Source organism: Salvelinus alpinus, chromosome 5 (genome assembly GCF_045679555.1).
Source record: "Salvelinus alpinus chromosome 5, SLU_Salpinus.1, whole genome shotgun sequence".
NCBI lineage: Eukaryota > Metazoa > Chordata > Actinopteri > Salmoniformes > Salmonidae > Salvelinus > Salvelinus alpinus.
This window is the reverse complement of record NC_092090.1, coordinates 34,011,368-34,032,215: the sequence shown is the minus strand read 5'-3', so window position 1 is coordinate 34,032,215 and position 20,848 is coordinate 34,011,368. Positions and strand designations below refer to the sequence as shown.

The 20,848-nt window shown below is 43.8% G+C and overlaps 1 protein-coding gene across 1 annotated transcript in view; it reads left to right on the top strand.

The window, feature by feature from the left end:
- The window catches only part of igdcc3 (immunoglobulin superfamily, DCC subclass, member 3), a 106,364-nt gene extending 88,765 nt beyond the window's left edge, over positions 1-17,599 (top strand). Inside the window, exons 8-14 of the mRNA XM_071401511.1 lie at positions 1,986-2,233; positions 5,812-5,976; positions 6,408-6,596; positions 6,777-6,881; positions 7,199-7,334; positions 7,438-7,663; positions 8,034-17,599. Of these exons, the coding sequence (XP_071257612.1) occupies positions 1,986-2,233; positions 5,812-5,976; positions 6,408-6,596; positions 6,777-6,881; positions 7,199-7,334; positions 7,438-7,663; positions 8,034-8,210 (1,246 nt within the window). The 3' untranslated portion in view covers positions 8,211-17,599. The remainder of the gene's footprint in view (positions 1-1,985; positions 2,234-5,811; positions 5,977-6,407; positions 6,597-6,776; positions 6,882-7,198; positions 7,335-7,437; positions 7,664-8,033) is intronic.
- The last annotated feature ends 3,249 nt before the right edge of the window (positions 17,600-20,848 follow it).

Sequence of the window (20,848 nt, the reverse complement as noted above, 5' to 3'; positions counted from 1 at the left end):
AGTCATAATACCCATAAAACCTAGCAGTCAAACAGGGAAATGGTTCCAATTGTTTTTCCACCATAAATGTTTCCCAGAAGGGATTTTAGAAACACCTAAAATAAGGGCTGTGTTTCGTGTAAGCTTGCCCTGACATGACGTTTTGATAACCGTGTAAATCTCTCTCGGACAAGGGGACCTTTATCAATATATTTGCCTGTATTTACCCCCAACAAATGAAATGCGAATTAGCTGCTAATGTGGATATCATAAAGAACTACAAATGCCATGATGATCTGGACAAGACTACCGATTCGAGGCAAAGGTAAGAATCTATGGATTAAGAGATGACGTGCAGGAGCTTGCAGGGATTTGTAGTCTTGCATGATGTCTACTTTGATGCTAATTCGCATTTTCAAATCTGAGAGTAAAATAGAGCCGAATATATTGATAAAAGTCACCTTGTCCGAGAGAGATTTACATGGTTATCAAAACGTCACACCAGGGTAAGCCTACACGAAGCACAGCCCTTATTTTAAGTGTTTCTAAAATCCCCTAAGGGAAAAACAATTGGAACCATTTCCTTGTTTGACCGCTAGGTTTTATGGGTATTATGACACCTCCACTGTGGGGCTCTATTGTGAGGGGTACAGTATAGGCATTTACATTTAAGTCATTTTCATCTAGTCGGCTCGGAGATTACAAACCAGCAACCCTAAATGTACACTATGATCTTGTCCTTATGCTCATGTTGTGTCCTTGAATTCCTTCAGTCTTTCCACGTCAACGACTTTGTTCATTGAATCGGTAAACCCTAAAGAACACCCACAGGTTTCTCATTCAGAGACCACACACCTACAGCATGAACAAACTGGCCCCTGTTTCTCCCACATTTAAACGGGCTGGAGGTGCCCTGGAAAGGTAGTGAAGACGGATGTGGCCCACCTGTCTGTGTGGACACCTCCAGCCCGTTTAAACAGCTGCAGACATATCGAAGTCAACTGGAGTCAGACACACAATGGTACGGAGAGAGGAGATAGATTGAAGTTTGTGTTTGAGGCCCTTCTGTAGAATAGCAGACCTAATCAGCAGGCAGGACGTGAGAGATGGATAGAATATAAGGCGTTCATTTGCAAACAGTGATTGATCTTACACTCCCACCTTGAAGCTTTTCAAAAACGCACTTCTCACACTAGCTGTCGGCGTCTATCCCAAAGAAATGCAATATGCTGGAGGGGTTCATTTCCATATTATGCTCCTGTGTGTTAAATCTTTTATTTTCTCATCCCCTCAGGATTAAGAGGAGAAGAGCGGATGATTATGTATTCAGCTCTAATAATACCTCCCCTATGCCCTCCACCCCCCACACACATCAACCCGTACTACACACACACACACACACCCCATCAAGTCATCCTCCAGCAACGGCAGATAGAGGGAGGAAGGAGGGATTGGAAGGGAGGCAGAGGGGAAGAAGGGTGGAGGGAGAGAAATTGAAAACAGGGGAGATAGGTGTGCGCCACCACCCCCCATCTCCATCCCATCCTCCAGCAACGACTAATCCACTCCCAGCAGTCTCATTCTGTAGTAACAGTGTATCTGCTTAGGATTGAGACATAAAATAGGAGGGAACCGGCTATTAGAAATGCCCTACTACTGGTGTACTGGAAATAAGACTTTGATTCAGATGCTACACAGAAGGATTTCATACACTATTCTATTGTTTACTTGACTGCCTGCTGTGAGAGTTTTAAACAAAGCCCTTGTCAGGTTCTGCCGGCTTTGTTTTCCTCAGAAAATGCCACCGCACGCACAATACAGTCATCTTCGAAATCAATATTCATCTCTGAGAGCTTCCTGTTTGCTTTCTCTCCACTACCCAATAATATCCTAATCCTTCTCGCTGCAAACCAGAGACTCACGTCTTTCCTATGTCTCCTTTCCTCTCTCCTCCTTTACCCCTCCTTCTTTCTTCCTCCTCTTCCTCCCTCCTCTTCTTCCTCAAGCACGCTGACCATCTATGGCATCAGTCAGGAGGACGAAGCCATCTACCAGTGCATCGCTGAGAACAGTGCCGGCTCCACCCAGGCCAGTGCCCGTCTCACCGTGCTGTGGGCAGACGGCCTGCCAGGGATGCCCAGTCTGGTGCGGGCCGAGGCCCTCTCACCCAACGCCATCCAGGTGTCCTGGAAAGAGTCTGCCCAGAACACTCAGGAGATCATCGGCTACGTGCTCCACATCCGCAGGACCACAGGTTAGTGGCTAACACCATCTCTAACACACCAATAGAACACACAATACTGCTCTGCCTCAGATGAACTGGTTCACTATGGGGAGACTGGATGTTACTCAGTCATTGTAGTACATTCTCTACCATCTAGCTATCACCTGAAAGAAAGGTATTTTGCTTACATGCATTAGCTCTCTATGAGACGTATGTTGTTTTACTGAGGCTACGTGTGGTAGAGATGATACAGAACAGTAGGGAGTGTGGTGTGTACAGTAGGTAGAGTGGTCTGTGTGTTATGGAGCGGTGGGTGGGTGTAGACTGTATGGGGCACCAGGTGGCTGTGCTGGGGAGGGGAGGCTGGCTCCCCCAGGGCTGACTACAGCTTCTCTTCCAACGTCACAACCCTCCTCTAGCTCCTCTTCCCCTGGGCCCTCACTGAACTGAGAGCAGGAATAGGAGGGGAGAGAGTAGGGGAGATGAGGAGAGAGCAGGAAAAAGCAGAAGGGAAGGAGGGAGCTAAAAAGAGATGGAGAGAACCGAAGAGAGGATGGGAAGGGAGAGGGGAAAAAAAGAGTAAGAGGTAGAGAATGAGAAAACAGGAGACAGCAGGAGGGAGGAGAGAGCAGTAGACAGACAGCAGGAGAGAGGAGGGAGGAGAGAGGAGGGAGGAGAGAGCAGTAGACAGACAGCAGGAGAGAGGAGGAAGGAGAGAGCAGTAGATAGACAGTAGGAGAGAGGAGGAAGGAGAGAGCAGTAGACAGACAGCAGGAGAGAGGAGGAAGGAGAGAGCAGTAGATAGACAGCAGGAGAGAGGAGGCAGGAGAGAGCAGTAGATAGACAGTAAGAGAGAGGAGGAAGGAGAGAGCAGTAGACAGGCAGCAGGAGAGAGGAGGGAGGAGAGAGCAGTAGACAGACAGCAGGAGAGAGGAGGAAGGAGAGAGCAGGAGAGAGGAGGGAGGAGAGAGCAGTAGATAGACAGCAGGAGAGAGCAGTAGATAGACAGCAGGAGAGAGGAGGGAGGAGAGAGCAGTAGATAGACAGTAAGAGAGAGGAGGAAGGAGAGAGCAGTAGACAGACATCAGGAGAGAGGAGGAAGGAGAGAGCAGTAGACAGACAGCAGGAGAGAGGAGGGAGGAGAGAGCAGTAGATAGACAGTAAGAGAGAGGAGGAAGGAGAGAGCAGTAGACAGACAGCAGGAGAGAGGAGGGAGGAGAGAGCAGTAGATAGACAGCAGGAGAGAGGAGGGAGGAGAGAGCAGTAGATAGACAGCAGGAGAGAGCAGTAGATAGACAGCAGGAGAAAGGAGGGAGGAGAGAGCAGTAGATAGACAGCAGGAGAGAGGAGGGAGGAGAGCGCAGTGAGGACGTACGGTAACAGGACACCTGTTTCTCCAGCCACGCCAGGTTGGATGGTCGCTCAGCCATCCCCATCCTTCATGTAGAGGAGCCGTAAAAGTGGCTTTTAATTGATAATTGAATGAGACTAAATTTTATGTTGCCATGTTAATGTTTATTTGCTGGGGGTGTGAGGTCTGGTGGGGTGGCAATCTCCAGTGTGTGTGTGTGTGTGTGTGGTTGTGGGTGTGTGTGTGTGTGTGTGTGTGTGTGTGTGTGTGTGTGTGTGTGTGTGTGTGTGTGTGTGTGTGTGTGTGTGTGTGTGTGTGTGTGTGTGTGTGTGTGTGTGTGTGTGTGTGTGTGTGTGTGTGCGCGCACATCCAGTATGTGTGTGTGTGTGGTTGCGTGCTAACATGTGTGTATCTCTATGGGTGTGTGTGCAGCAGCGAAGGAGTACGTCACCCAGGCACAGCTGCTGCTCTCTCTTCTGTAGTACTATCAGATGTATAATTAAAGGCCCCAGGGGCTAGCCTATAGGAACTGCTTTAATTACCTACCAAAGACAGGCTGCCCCAATGGGCTGAGAGCTGGAGGTAGATAGTGGTTATGGGTGAGGAACTTTGACTTAAGGGCCATAATGAACTGTAACCCCCTCTCTCTTCAAATTTAACAAGCACTCACCTAGAGCCACCCCCTCGATTCACTAAGCTCTGTTGTTCACAGTCACAGCCCCTATTACCAAATTATGCAATCCTGACAGGACACTGTAAAACAAAATCTAATTGTTTCAACTAATTATTAAGTAACTAGTTCCGCAGCCTTTTTTTTTTTGTTTACAAAAGTTTCCGGTCCAGGTATTACCTGAAAAAATATATAATGAGTTTGAACTCACAACCTCTTGGTTCATGGCAGTACAATTCTCCTGCTACACCACCATGTCTTTGTCAATGGCTGAGTTCACCTCTATTGCTACACTTTGCACTTCAAAGTACTGTATCTCAGCTCTGTTAAAAGTACACTCAAGAAAAACTATTTTATTTATTATAGTGATTAAGTAGTAATATTAGAACAGAGTAATATGCCAACTATACAGAAAAACCTAACATTTGTGAAATAAGTAAATCAAATCAATGATGAGAGAATAGTCGGATTAGTCCAGTCACCCAAGTTATAGACCGTTTTCTCTGCTACCGCACGGCAAGCGGTACCGGAGCGCCAAGTCTAGGACCAAGAAGCTCCTCAACAGCTTCTACCCCCAAGCCATTAGACTGCTGAACAATTAATAAAATTGGCCCCGGACAATTTACATTGTCACCCCCCCCCCTCATTTGTACACTCGCTATTTGTTTGTTACCTATGCATAGTCACGTCACCCCCACCTACATGTACAGACTACCTCAACTAGCCTGTACCCCCGCACACTGACTCAGTACCGGGGCCCCCTGTATATAACCTCGTTACTGTTATTGTGCTACTTTTTATTAGTACTTTTTATTTTTGTCTACTTGGTAAATATGTTCTTCTTCTTGAACTGCACTGTTGGTTACGGGCTTGTAAGTAAGCATTTCTCTGTAAAGTATACACTTGTTGTATTCGGCGCATGTGACTAATAAAGTTTGGTTTGATTATCTGAGAATTGACACAGACATGGTGGTGTTGCAGGAAGATTGGATTGGAATGCCATGGACCAAGAGGTTGTGAGTTCAAATCCCACTTGAGGACATGTTGAATAATGATTCACGTAATGATTTTTATCAAATATGTAAGTTCAAAAGCACTGTGTGTGAAACCAGTTACACAGCCTCTTTTAGTTAAGATGCTCAAATAGTAATGTATAGCTGAATGAACATATGAGACAAGTTGAGCAAACACGTCATTAAAAATGTACTGCATTTTTGCCTATGTATAATCTGGAAGTAGAAGCCTAAGTGTTGTTGTTAATTAGTTTACTCCAATTAGGGGAGGGCTGGTAGGGTTAGGGAAATATATTTTTAATATATATCATTTATTTTTTTTCTATTTTTTTTCTATAAAAATATATGGGGGGATTGGAAATGATGCAGATAATTACGTTGATAGAAGCCACAGTTTATCTGCGATATTAAAGCTGATCTACCCCCTAAAAAAACAGTTACTTAGTAATAATTAGTTGACACAACTACATTTTTTACAGTGTACAGATAACCGTTAAATTAAACAATCTCGCTCTCTCTTTTTCTCTCTCTCTTTCTCACTCCCTGTCCATCCCTCTTTCCATCCCTCTCTCAGACCCCGTGGAGATGGAGTACCAGGAAGCCGTCAGTAAGGTGACTCTACAGCAGGTAGTGGGTGATCTGGAGCCCTCCACCAGCTATACCTTCTATGTGAAGGCCTACACGTCCCGCGGAGCCAGCAAGCCCTCTGAGAGCGCCACCGAGATCACACTGGGCGAAGGTATGCCTTGGGAACGCACACACTTGCACACATACACACACACTTGCTCAAACACAAATAGAGCACCCCCCCCCCACACACACACAGAAGCATATGCAAACAGCACACACAAAGACTTACACACACAGGCTTGCACACACACACACACACACACATAAACGCTCACTTAATTGGTGTTAATTACATGGACCAAAAAAGGTTTTTATGAGTTGTTTATTGTAAAGGTTCTGTAAAACACCTACAGGAGTCTGTAGTACTGTAGCCACATACCTGACTGAGATATTCTGAGAAAGTACTAAAGACCTGTTTTATAGACTAAAACATGGTTGACTTAACAAGCCTAACGGCTTGTGTTTAATTTAATATATCATGTCGTTTGTTTTTGTTCTGTGGATGTTTAATGGATTCTAACACCGCTGTTTGTGTTTCAGTGCCAGCACCCCCGTCACTATTCATTAAATTGATGAACAGCAGTGTGGTGCAGGCGGTGTGGGAGCCATCCTCTAAGATGGGCCAACATGAGGGCTTCAGGCTGTACTACAGGAGGGTCCACACCCCCCTCTTCACCGGACCACTCACCTTCACCCGCAATGTCACCCAGTACAACATCACTCAGCTGGGTGAGACAGGGGGACATGGGCTGGGGGTAGGATGATCCATGGAGATGCGTTGAAGGGATTGTTACACAGTCAATGTGTTTAAAGTGATGCCTTGAATGATTGTACATTAAAAGCCAACTCTATTCATGTAGCTTTATGTCTCAACTGCTCTCTCTCTCTCTCTGTCCCTCCTCTCCTCAGATCAAACTCTGGTGTATGAGATTAAGGTTCTGGCCTTCAACCAACACGGAGACGGCAACGCCACCATGCGCTTCGTCTCACTGAAGGAGGCTGTGGAGAAATCAGGTGACGTCCTGCTGCCCGCACACGCACACAAACACTCACGCGAACCAGGGCTCACACGTCCTGTAATCTTTTCAGAGCAGCGTTGAAGAGGCCTCCTGCAGGCTGCTGTGTGTTTACAGCTCTCCGTTGGACTGGATCACTCCATGCTGCCACAGCATTGGTAGTCTGGCTGGCAGCACTAGATTAGATTGTGGGTGTACTGTATGACAGCTCTGTGCTGTGGGCTTTGTTTCTCTGTGTGTATGTGTGTGTCACTGTGCTGCGTGGCATTGCTGTTGTCTTTACTGGGTTGTGTGTGTGTGTGTGTGTCTCTACAGTGCTGAACACCCCCTGTGACTGTGTGAAGGATGAACAGAGTAAGACCTCTACAGCCGGCATCATCATCGGCATCCATATAGGAGTCACCTGCATCGTTTTCTGCGTGCTTTTCCTCATGTTCAGCTACAGGGGGAGGTGAGTATTGGTGCAACGACAAGGAGACTATGTGTGTCTGTGTGGGCTTGATCCTGGCAGGGGGCCTGACGGTGGGTTTTTTGTGTGATTTGTGTACCTCCAGGTTGATGACGTGTAAGACAGTGCAGGCCACCCCCCAGGCCGGGCGTAACATTTCCCTAGAGTCGTCGTCCTCCTCCCAGGGGGCCCTGGCCTTAAACGGGGTGAGCAGGTCAGGCATGGAAGGGAACGGAAGCGTTGCTGGGAAGAGCAGGGGAGACAGCAACGAGCTGGAGAGACTCTTCTCAGGTCCGTCCCACTGTGGAGACCTAGCTGACAGTTCACGCATGGTGAGTAGAGGGCCTGACACCAAGTAGTCAACTGAAATCAAGTCAAAAGAGTTCAATTTATCCAAGTCTAGAATGATGCAATGGGCTAGATTTACATTAGATTGGCCATTTTCTATATTACCATATTAAAGCTGGAATCGTTAATTGGTGAAACTGCTACGCCCGTTAACAATATTACAACCACAGCATAGTTACTGCAAACAACTAACACAGTTTTCCCCTCATTACACACACGATAGAACAGCACTATTTGAACTGCAATGTTCACCTCGTCAACAAAACAATAACAACGGCAGTGGGGCGGACGGTGGCGCTGTTTCCCCTACTACACATTCCATCTTTAACTACATTACTGTGTGTGTGTTTCCAGTTGGATAGATCCCTGGTGTCCTGTGCGCTGAACGAGACCCAGTTGTCCACTCTGCCGCTGGATGACTTCAGCCTTGTGGAGGAGGACAGAGAGACGCAGTTCCAGAGGCCTCCAGCAGAGGGCCGGGGGGCCAGTGACAGGGCTGTGGCCGGGGTCACCCAGCAGGACCAGACCTGAAAGAAGCATGAAGGTCAAGTCTGTGACACGGTCACAGTGTCACCTCAGACTCGTATCACACTCAGGTCGACCGAAGTATTTCCTTTCATATTCGTTTTTCTTTGTGCAAATAATTGTATTATTGGTAAGTTAAATAAGTCACCTCTGGAAAAGTTATAGGATCTCGGACTCGTTCTTGGAGGTGTCCCTGGCCTAGGTTTTTGGTGCGCTTTTGTGATGGACAGCTAGGTTTTAGCGTTGGCAGGTGAATGATGTGTTCTTGTTTTTTTCGTACTTCCTTCATTTTCTGGTTGCCGGCAGCACACAGAATAGATGCCCAGAATGTCTTTGTTATACACTCATCATTTTATCTCAGAGTCTAATATGTTTTTATTTCTCTACTATCTCACAAAATGGTTATAAGTTATTGGTCTTATTTCTACTTTTTCTTTCAATGTCAATGACTGCTGCCTACTCTTAGCCTAGCAAGGATTCCACAGACGCATCCAACGAAGACTAAGGCCTTCTTCCAGTGATTTCATATATTCTCTGTCTCAGGACTTTTATTTTCAGTGATATCAATGGTTTTTTTATTAGTTCTCGGCCTTCATACAGGTTCTAAACTTGGCTCTGTGAACCTTAGGATTCAACAAAAACCTACCTCAGCCGGAATGAATGTGACGTGGGAAACCTTTTTGGGATCCGTCTTTTCCCCTTGTGTTCAGTTACTTTTACATGTAGAGCGATCGGTTCGTAAAACACGAGAACAGGTGCCGCGCTACCTCAGATGTCAAGAACCGCCGCTCTCCTGCTTGTCGAAGCCGGGGAAAAAAGAAGAAAAAATCTAACGGAAAGCACTTCAAGAAAACGCTGAAGTCCACGTTCTACCTCAAGATAACGATGTTGTAGTTGTTCTCTCATAATGAAACATGTACTTCTGTTGTGAGGAGCTCCTGGCTTCCCTCCGTCGATCAATTGCTGTTTGTGGATATGTCAGTACCTCATGCAAGTTGACAGATGATATTGTTGTATGTATTCTACTTGTAAAGACATTTTTCATCGTTTTCCATCGTGTTTGCGTGAGATATTTTCTCTTTGTTTTATTTGAATCTTAGTTGCTTCTGTTGATGGAAAAGACTGTTAGAGATGCACTGCACTGCCACTAATCATTTCAGGACAATTTTACTGCTGTGTGAGAACTGCTGCAGATATTCCATTGGGCAGGGGAGGTTTTAGTTACATTTAAACTCGATTGAGACATACATTATATGTGTATTTATGAATGATTGCGTGATGGAACTGTATGTGTGCGTGCGTGCGTGCGTACTTGTCTGCCTGCCTGCGTGTGTGTGTGTGTTTTTGTGTGTGTGCGCTAGATACCGAGTGAATGTGATGTATTAAGAAAATTAAGCACAAATGTATCAAAATGTCATTGTAGGCATTGACAACCACAAATGTTAATGTATCTGATATGATACCAGGTAATTGGCTCTTTAATTGACAATAGTGTCATTCTAATCTGATTTTTGGGCTGCCTGTCACTCACTCCAAGCTGTGGCACAGTGCACGCCTTTGTTATATTTAATCAGGGCTGAAATCAAATCAATTCCCTTCTGTCATAAAGGAACAGCCCAGACTTATCGAGCCTGTCCATCCCAGATCCCTCACTCCATCCCTCCTCCACACTGACAAATGAAAGTGCTTCAGGAAAACCTTTATTACAGTGCTGCATGTAAATCCAGAGGGAGATGGTTTAACAGGTGGACCACAGGTATTAACTCACAGGTCTGAGTTCAGTGTGCTCATGCTGTCATCTTCCTGAGCAAACACACAGTCAACGGGATGTTATTAGACTTGGATCTGATCCAGGGTCAGATCTGGGAGTACCAACACCACTGCTCCACCTGTTCCTCCAGAACCATGCTCTCTGGAGCTGGAGCTTCCCTGAGGCAGAGCCAACCTGAGTCAGGCCAGTACTCTTACGGTAGCCTGGGTTAGGGCCACTGTCCGACTGACCCCCTGTCTTCTCCCTGGCTCTCTCTTCTGTAGAGATAGATCACATTTGAACTCTTATGCTCTCTACTGTGTCTCAGTCACGTAATGGCCTAAAGCAGTATTACTCTGGTACCTACCTCAACCCCGACACGACAGGCCTGCTCTCAGGTTGCTCCCTCTCACACTTCTATATGTGCATAAATATACACCACACACACTCCACACACACACACACACACAAACGTAATGACACACACACTCCTAGGGAAGGGAGGATGTCTTCAGGGCCTTGTGGTAGTGCAGTTGTGTGACAGAAAAACAGTTGTTTTCGTCTTTATGCTTAGCTTTTGTGGATGTGAATGTATCACAATTGTTTTTATTACATTCTTGTTGTATCAGAAGCTTTTACGTTTTTGTTTTTCCACTCAGACTTGAATGTCTTTGAACATGTGTCTGTTATGGACTAATAAACGAGGACATCAAGCACTCACTGCAAACTGTAGTACAGCTACTCACTACAAACTGTTGTACAGCTACTCACTGCAAACTGTAGTACAGCTACTCACTACAAACTGTAGTACAGCTACTCACTGCAAACTGTAGTACAGCTACTCACTGCAAACTGTAGTACAGCTACTCACTACAAACTGTAGTACAGCTACTCACTGCAAACTGTAGTACAGCTACTCACTACAAACTGTAGTACAGCTACTCACTGCAAACTGTAGTACAGCTACTCACTGCAAACTGTAGTACAGCTACTCACTACAAACTGTAGTACAGCTGCTCACTGCAAACTGTAGTATAGCTACTCACTGCAAACTGTAGTACAGCTACTCACTACAAACTGTAGTACAGCTACTCACTGCAAACTGTAGTACAGCTGCTCACTGCAAACTGTAGTATAGCTACTCACTGCAAACTGTAGTATAGCTACTCACTGCAAACTGTAGTACAGCTACTCAGTATAAACTGTAGTATAGCTACTCAGTATAAACTGTAGTATAGCTACTCACTGCAAACTGTAGTATAGCTACTCACTGCAAACTGTAGTACAGCTACTCACTACAAACTGTAGTATAGCTACTCACTACAAACTGTAGTACAGCTACTCACTATAAACTGTAGTATAGCTACTCACTATAAACTGTAGTATAGCTACTCACTACAAACTGTAGTATAGCTACTCACTACAAACTGTAGTACAGCTACTCACTACAAACTGTAGTACAGCTACTCACTACAAACTGTAGTATAGCTACTCACTGCAAACTGTAGTATAGCTACTCATTACAAACTGTAGTACAGCTACTCACTGCAAACTAGTATAGCTACTCACTACAAACTGTAGTACAGCTACTCACTGCAAACTGTAGTATAGCTACTCACTGCAAACTGTAGTATAGCTACTCACTGCAAACTGTAGTACAGCTACTCACTACAAACTGTAGTATAGCTACTCAGTATAAACTGTAGTACAGCTACTCACTACAAACTGTAGTACAGCTACTCACTGCAAACTGTAGTACAGCTGCTCACTGCAAACTGTAGTATAGCTACTCACTGCAAACTGTAGTACAGCTACTCACTACAAACTGTAGTATAGCTACTCACTACAAACTGTAGTACAGCTACTCACTGCAAACTGTAGTATAGATACTCAGTATAAACTGTAGTATAGCTACTCAGTTTAAACTGTAGTACAGCTACTCAGTATAAACTGTAGTACAGCTACTCAGTATAAACTGTAGTACGGCTACTCAGTATAAACTGTAGTATAGCTACTCAGTATAAACTGTAGTACAGCTACTCACTATAAACTGTAGTATAGCTACTCACTACAAACTGTAGTATGGCTACTCAGTATAAACTGTAGTATAGCTACTCAGTATAAACTGTAGTACAGCTACTCACTATAAACTGTAGTATAGCTACTCACTACAAACTGTAGTATGGCTACTCAGTATAAACTGTAGTATAGCTACTCAGTATAAACTGTAGTACAGCTACTCACTATAAACTGTAGTATAGCTACTCACTACAAACTGTAGTATAGCTACTCACTACAAACTGTAGTATAGCTACTCACTGCAAACTGTAGTACAGCTACTCACTGCAAACTGTAGTATAGCTACTCACTACAAACTGTAGTACAGCTACTCACTGCAAACTGTAGTATAGATACTCAGTATAAACTGTAGTATAGCTACTCAGTTTAAACTGTAGTACAGCTACTCAGTATAAACTGTAGTACAGCTACTCAGTATAAACTGTAGTACGGCTACTCAGTATAAACTGTAGTACAGCTACTCACTACAAACTGTAGTATAGCTACACACTACAAACTAGTACAGCTACTCACTACAAACTGTAGTATAGCTACTCACTACAAACTGTAGTATAGCTACTCAGTATAAACTGTAGTACGGCTACTCACTACAAACTGTAGTACAGCTACTCACTACAAACTGTAGTATAGCTACTCACTACAAACTGTAGTATAGCTACTCAGTATAAACTGTAGTACAGCTACTCAGTATAAACTGTAGTACAGCTACTCACTACAAACTGTAGTATAGTAACTCAGTATAAACTGTAGTACAGCTACTCAGTAAAAACTGTAGTACAGCTACTCAGTAAAAACTGTAGTACAGCTACTCACTACAAACTGTAGTATGGCTACTCAGTATAAACTGTAGTATGGCTACTCACTACAAACTGTAGTATGGCTACTCAGTATAAACTGTAGTACGGCTACTCAGTATAAACTGTAGTATAGCTACTCAGTATAAACTGTAGTATGGCTACTACTGCTTTTCTCCCAGAACCCTCCTCACAGATGATGTGCATGATGATCTGCAGCAACAGGTGTTTGTAAATACAGATTATGAACAGTCACCAGTTCTCACCCCTGATTTATTGCAAGGGATTCCTGCAGTTATCATACTCAAATTGTGTCAATAAATGGAGTAACGCCATTAGATATGAAATACTGTACCCTTGATATAAAACATCTCCTGTAAAGGCACACACCTATTCCTACCTTCCTAGACTGTAGTAATCGATTGAATTGTAGTAATTTGTTGGTCCAATATGTTTGAGTTAGATCGTTTAGAGCAGCCAGTGCTCTCATCCCTTTGTAGTTGGCTGATTAGAGGAAGTGTGTCCGGTGCTTGGTCCATTCTAGATTTGATATGGTAACTACACTAGCCTGAAACGGACTGGTTAAATAAATGGGATGTCTGTGTTAAAGCCGGGTTGTGTTTCTATTAGACTATCTATTGTACAGTTATAATGCACATTACATTCCAGAGAGACGCGTCAGTGGGGGCTCCTCCAACAGAGGGTTTTTATTGTACGATGCAGTAGAAGTCGTTGTTGTTAATGCTTTGCATTATTGCTGAAAACGTGGAACCAGAACTCATCTGCAGTAATTCTGTACTTTGTGTTTGTTTGTTTCTTCACCGTGCATTTCTTTTGTTGTCTCGCGTGTACTCATTGCTTGTATTTTCATTGTACATGATGGTAGATTTACATGGCAAGTCTTAGTGAACAGTAATGATAGTTGTCAAACTAGCGGAAAGAAATGCCTCAATGTTACACGTGTATTTATGAACTGTTGATGTAATGTTCTCTCTAGTGCTTCTTTAAAAACGTAATAGATGTTTGTGAGGGGTCTCTCCAGAGAAACCAGAGGTACTTTTTCTTAATAATTTACGGTTAATTTCCGATGCTGGAAATTGCCCACATCTCATCCCTGATTTGACAGGTTTTAGTGCCATACAGTGCACAACTTATTTACCCTTCACCCAGAATGCCGAGCTGAAAATGGGGCGTCATGTTTACATGATTGATATGATCATGATTCTCCCAGTGCTTTACACTCCTATAGATCAATGTTAAGAGCTGCCCTCTGTGATCAACTGCTGAAGCTGCTCTAGTCTATTCTGACTTATTACCACTCCATTGGCTGGTGAGATGAGATTCTCCCGCTATCTATTCTCAGCCCTGCTTCTTCCTCTCGTGAGATTCCCATCCGCTGAGTTTGTTTCTCTGGACAAAGAGAGAGTGGGCTGACTGTGCTCAGGGAACGTCTATCTAATCCTTATGTTGTATTCGTCACAGCGGAACATGGACTGGGCGCTCCACTATGAGAGTCCATGTCATTTAGTACAATCTTCCTCTCACAGTGCTCTGACTGTGCCCTATTCAACCAGTTTAGGGGGAGGGACTGCCTTTTTTTGTTTATCGACTAGGCAAATAATCAAGGAGATAATCTCTCCACTTTCACACATACTGAGCAGATAATGGTAATCCTCCATGCATGAAGATGTGTAGCCTCAGTGAGCCACGTATATAGGGATTCATGAATGAAGTTCACAACCGCTCTTCTTAGTACGGTTTTGTCTCCTTTTGTCTCTCTTCCTTGCCCCTCTCTGTAATGCCACCTCTCCCTACACACACACACACACCAGCGACACACACACACAACTTTGTAAAGAAAGGAGTGTTTGTCAGAATTACCCCAGTGCCCCAGCTCTCCCCAGAGAGAATCAGGGGAGAGACATTAGCTGGTTTATCTCTGGCAACACAAGCCTATTGAGAACTGGAGAGGAAAAACATCAAACTGGGACTCTGTAAAACAAACATTTTTTTCTGTGTGACAATAATGTTACCATTTCAGCTTTTTAAGCCTCTTCATGAAAGGGATTAAATGTTCAACCGTTTTCTCTGTTCTCTACCCCAGCCATGGAAGGCAAGGGGAAACTCTGAAACTACTGGTGGCCATGTTATTTTCCAGTTTTTTTCCCCTTCTATTTTTGCAGATGCTATACATGCTAATTAGGACTCCTAACAAGTTAGGAACTCTCTTAACTGGCAGTTGCTGACCAGTGGCCACAAAGGAAATAGTCAAGTATCTACCAAGACTAATATAGACACTTGCACAATCTTGTAGAAGTGATTGTTTGAATTTTAGATCATGTTACTGTAGGAGTAGGTAGTCACGGTATGCCATACTGGCCTGATGTCTTAAAACAAAGAAGGTAACCCTCCCCCCAAACTGGATTGGGCATGAGTTAGTATCTTAGTAAGATTTGTTACAACATGTCCATGAAATATGGTGTGGTGTTGAAGTTACATGAGATACATGTCCAAGTCTGTCCATGTATTCCACATTTTTGTTCATATTGTAGAAATAGGAGAAAGCTAGCTACATATTGTAGGAACTTAGCGAAAACGGTTACAGCAATATCTCATTGTTGACATGTCTGACGGTGTAACCAACAAACAAGCACTGTTGAGAGATTGGCCTTTTTGTTATGCTGTAACACTATACGGTTCAGATGTATTGATCTGTTCATATGCGTTGTATTGATCACTGTGGCACCAAATTACTATACTTTTGATTGTAAATTGATTACATTCCTGATGCTATTATCTCTCAGATATTCTCCCAAGAACTCAATGACTGTACATGTCAGATAATGCCGATTTGAAGATTTTCAAATCATTTGAATTCTTGTCATTTAATGGTGAATTAATGGAATTGTAACTTAAAGCATGTTTGAGATCCATAGTATATTTGTACCTCCGTCGAGAAACAAGTTAAATCCAATGTATTTAAGCATGGCTACAGAGAAAAATCTTTTTTTTTTAAAAAACCATATCTTTCTCAGCTATTCGCAAATGTGCTGTTTTAGCAGACTGCTAAAGTGTTAGTTTATCATTATTGGATTTGTGATGGTAACACTGTGACAGTTAGCCATTGGAATAGGGAAAATATTGTCATCTTAACATGGTGCTATTGATGTTTCTATTCCACACCGTTGGTCTACATATTTGATAGTGTGTATTTGCTACAACTGTTTCTACTCAGAAAGACATTGTTATATATAATCTTGACTGCTTGTTGATCATCTTCATATCGTCATGACACTCTTACCTGTTATTATAGCTCACTTTGTCTTGTTTGATCACTTTCCACCACTAAGAGATGTAATTGATTCACAGTCAAACCGTAAAATCGAGTTCATGATCATTGAACAGTGGAGACAATAAAGCGTGAACCTTTCCGTACAAACGTTTATTAACATGTTTTCATGTTAAAGCTGTGCTTAGAGAAGCATGCGTTTATGGAAATACACACAACGTATGCACAGCTGTAGCGCTGTAATCTACAATACAGACCTGCGTTATTACTGCATCAGCAGGGATACAAGAGCTGCTTGTATCTCCAGGTAAACTTATTGTAGCTACAGTTGAGCTTACACAGGTGGTATTATTGTCATATTTGATCTCCTCTTACCCAGTTTGGTTGACAATACTGACTGTATCCCTCCTCACTTCCTCACAAAACCTGTGGCATTCTCTGCAGAGTCTTGTCACTTCCTGTAGAAGCCACCAGGTACATCGCACAGGGCAAGAGGAAAAGGCTTTCTCATACAGTTATTATGCGTGTGACTGTCAAAGTCATTGTTGCTACTGCTACTACCATGCCATTGGGTTATGGTATCGCTGCCAGGGTGCTAACCTAAACCAAATGCCAAATACAGTGCCCAGCCAGTTTCTATAGCCTCACTGTACTTTTAATGGGGGGGAAAGGCGCCTTGGTTTTTAGTGCTTGTGTTGGGTTTGATATAGGGACAGAGCTGGTGTGATGAGAATAGCCAGGCTATGGAGAAGGAACTAAGAGAGCACAAACCTGTACAGTATAGTATAATCAGCTGCATATTGTCTGTGGGGAGCTGTTCAGTCACATCTGTCTGTCTGTCGGTCTATACGTCTGTCTGTCTATATGTCTGTCTGTCTGTCTGTCTATATGTCTGTCTGTATGTATGTCTGTCTATATGTCTGTATGTCTATATGTCTGTCTGTATGTATGTCTGTCTATATGTCTGTATGTCTATATGTCTGTCTGTATGTATGTCTGTCTGTATGTATGTCTGTCTGTATGTATGTATGTCTGTCTGTCTATCTGTCTGTCTGTCTGTATGTCTGTCTATATGTCTGTATGTCTGTATGTCTGTCTGTATATATGTCTGTCTGTCTATCTGTCTGTCTATATGTCTGCTGAGGTCAGTGCCTCTGCCTGCCCAAGTATCCCACAATCAAATTCAGGTCAATATGAAATGATTTTAAGAGATTTTAGATCATTTTTCCCATCAGGGATCACTTTTATGTGTCCACAAATGTGTGTTCTCTATGATACAGTATCTGTAGTTGGTCGTGATGGTTGGTCGTGATTCACATGTGTATACATATGTATAATACTGTATGTATGTGTATATGTGTATAAAGACAGACTAGATATTTTTTAGTGGTTTGTATTGTTTTAGAAGTCATTGTGCCACGCTGATTAAAGGCAAAAGACGACAACAGCAATGTTAATAAACTAGCTCTAGTAATTAAAATGACAGGTGTGAAGTGTCTCTTACTCTGCGTGTGGATGTGTGTGCATGGATGTGTGTGCATGGATGTGTGTGCATGGGCGCGTGGTTGTTTTGGCGACACAATTATCTTCACATTTGTCTCACATATTATAATTAAGAAATTGACGGCCTTCATCAAAAGCACATTCACGCTCATGACACATCAGGTTAAATAAGGCATAGCAGAAAAAGGAAACACAAGGTTAACCCTACAGTAGCCTTACAGTACATCGAAGCTGCATCCTACAATGCCTCACATTCTACCATGATGAACCCCATTCATGTCGTTGGTTTATAATACACTCATTACCGTATGCAGATTGTGTCCTTGGTACTGCACAACATGCCATGTGCAGTGTTTACCACGTTAAGGCTGCAGGTGAAGTCTGGGACTATTGAACAGGATACTGGTTGTTCTGTCGATGGGAAATGCTGACGGATTTCGAACCACCGCCAATCCAAGATAGTCAGGCTTTAAGAAAGACTAGGAATCTAAATCAAACTCTCTCTGCATCTCGCTTATTTGGGCTGTGAATTATATTCTGAAGCCTGTTTCAATACTAGTTTCATCATCCAGTTCACTTGCTTAAATGTAAATCCTGGAGAGAAAACCAGCACCAAAACCTCTCTATCTAATTCAACACCTTCTTTACACTCCACTCCTTAATCCTAATTCTAAATTCTGAATCGGAACATATTGTTACCGTAATCCTAAACTTTTAGAATCCCTTACTTTTCAGTACCAAGGGGATATCCATAATGTATCCGGTTAAGCCATGGATGACCAGTAAAAAGTGTGTGTCGTTATTTACTTTGGTAAAACATGTACGTCTTCACGTGGCAGTAACTGTGTGTACTAGGGCTGGGAATAGCCAGGGACCTCACAATACCATATTATCATGATACTTAGGTGCCGATACGGTATGTATTGCGATTCTCACGATTCTATATGTATTGTCAAAACGATACGATATATCGTCAAAAATAAGGTCCAGATATGTAACTACATAGATTTTTTCCCCCATCGCTAGTGTGTACACTATATTAGTCTAAAGTGGTCTGCTATTTGTGTGTATGTACATGTATGTTCCCTAAGCCCCACAGTGCAGTCTCACACTGCCACGCTGTCCCAGTAATGACATTAACAGTCCTGTTTGTCAGTATGGGCTGGCTCAGTGGGCCCCCCTGGGTATAGTACAGTATGAAATGCATGTGAATGCCCCTGTAATCTGAGGCACCCTGACTCTGCCTCGCTCCCCGATGCATGAGATCAATAACAGCACTATGAATAACATTGATCTTAGTGCATTTGATTGTAACCTTGAAACTACGCCATTGTTTCAACTAGAGATATGAGGTATGAGATTAACTTGTCCATGCAGCACACACACACACACACACATACACACACACACATGTGACTGTCGTATATGTTGCAGTCACAGGAGGCTGGTGTCACCTTCATTGGGGAGGATGGGCTCGTTGTAATGGCTGGAGCGGAATTGGTGGAATGGTTTCAAATACATCAAATACATGGTTTCCAGGTGTTTGATGCCATTCCATCTGCTCCGTTCCAGCCATTATTATGGCCGTTCTCCCCTCAGCAGCCTCCTGTGATGATGACATTGTATATGTGTGTGTCTGTGTTGTGTATGTGTATCTGTGTGCAGTGTGTATGTATCTGTGTGGCGTTTACATGTATCTGTGTGGTGTGTACGTGTATGTGTGTATCTGTGTGTGGTGTGTATGTGTAAGTGTGTGTGTGTGTGCTTGCATACAGGTGACTGTGTGTGGTGTGTATGTGAATCTGTGTGTGTGTAACTGTAAGTGTGTGTGAGCGAGAGTGTGTGAGAGAGTGTGTGTGAGAGAGAGTGTGTGTGAGAGAGTGTGTGAGAGAGTGTATGAGAGTGTGTGTGAGAGAGAGTGTGTGAGTGTGTGTGAGAGAGAGTGTGTGAGAGAGAGTGTGTGTGAGAGAGAGTGTGTGTGAGAGAGAGTGTGTGTGAGAGAGAGTGTGTGAGTGTGTGTGAGAGAGAGTGTATGAGAGTGTGTGTGAGAGAGAGTGTATGAGAGAGAGTGTGTGTGAGAGAGAGTGTGTGTGAGAGAGAGTGTGTGTGCGAGAGAGTGTGTGAGTGTGTGTGAGAGAGAGTGTATGAGAGTGTGTGTGAGAGAGAGTGTATGAGAGAGAGTGTGTGTGAGAGAGTGTATGAGAGAGAGTGTGTGTGAGAGAGAGTGTGTGAGAGAGTGTGTGTGTGAGAGAGAGAGTGTGTGAGAGAGTGTGTGTGAGAGAGAGAGTGTGTGTGAGAGAGAATGTGTGTGAGAGAGAGTGTATGAGAGTGTGTGTGAGAGAGAGTGTGTGTGAGAGAGAGTGTATGAGAGAGAGCCCTGCGGCGCTGGTTTCTTCATTATCTCTTGCGATAGTAAATCAGAGAAAAAAGGGAGCTGTGTTCAAAGGCAGGATGGATGGCCCCTCAACCACATAACAGCACAGAGCTGAGCAGAGTGGCCCAGACTGGCCATATAAACCAGTGAAACTCTATCCCCGGCCACGGCCGGACCACCTCCACTGGGGGTCAACCAGCCCCCCCTGACCCCACATCATTTAGGCCCGAACTGAGAGAGGGGGACCTCTGCACTCCCCAAGAGCGCTTCAAGAAAGGGGGGCGCAGCTGTCTTTTGGATTCTCACAACGCACGCCTTTTAGCAGCTCAAAGGGAGCAGTTGAGAGAGAACGGGGTCACAGGTCAGACCAGCCAACTTTCATGCCCGCCTCCCTCTGAAGTTTTCTGCTTTTTTTACTGCTTCCAGATTTCCCAGCCGTAACACTCTTCCCAGGTGACTGTGAAGGGGGAAACGTACCTCCTCACACATCGCAAATAATCAAAACCATCTTGTCAGCTCCTCTGGTTTTAGAGTGGGTCCTCTGTTTGTCTTTGTGTGTATTTTTGTGTATTTTTCTAATTGTAGGGGTGGTGTTTTGAAAATTCTGGAACGGCCTCATACTAAGCATAGAGGATTTACAGTCATTTTGACTGCTACCCTTCCCATCCCCTTCGGATGGTGCTGGACTGACATGTCTTCCCTTTGGTCATGGTGGAGTCATACAGGATTTCAGTGCTAGCTCACATTGTGTCGTGTGTGATGGAGGATGTATGCATTAACTTTGGGAGGCCACAGGAGACGTGGCACTGAACGCATTAATGGAGTGACTGCTTCTCCCCAGAAAGGAGGACTGGT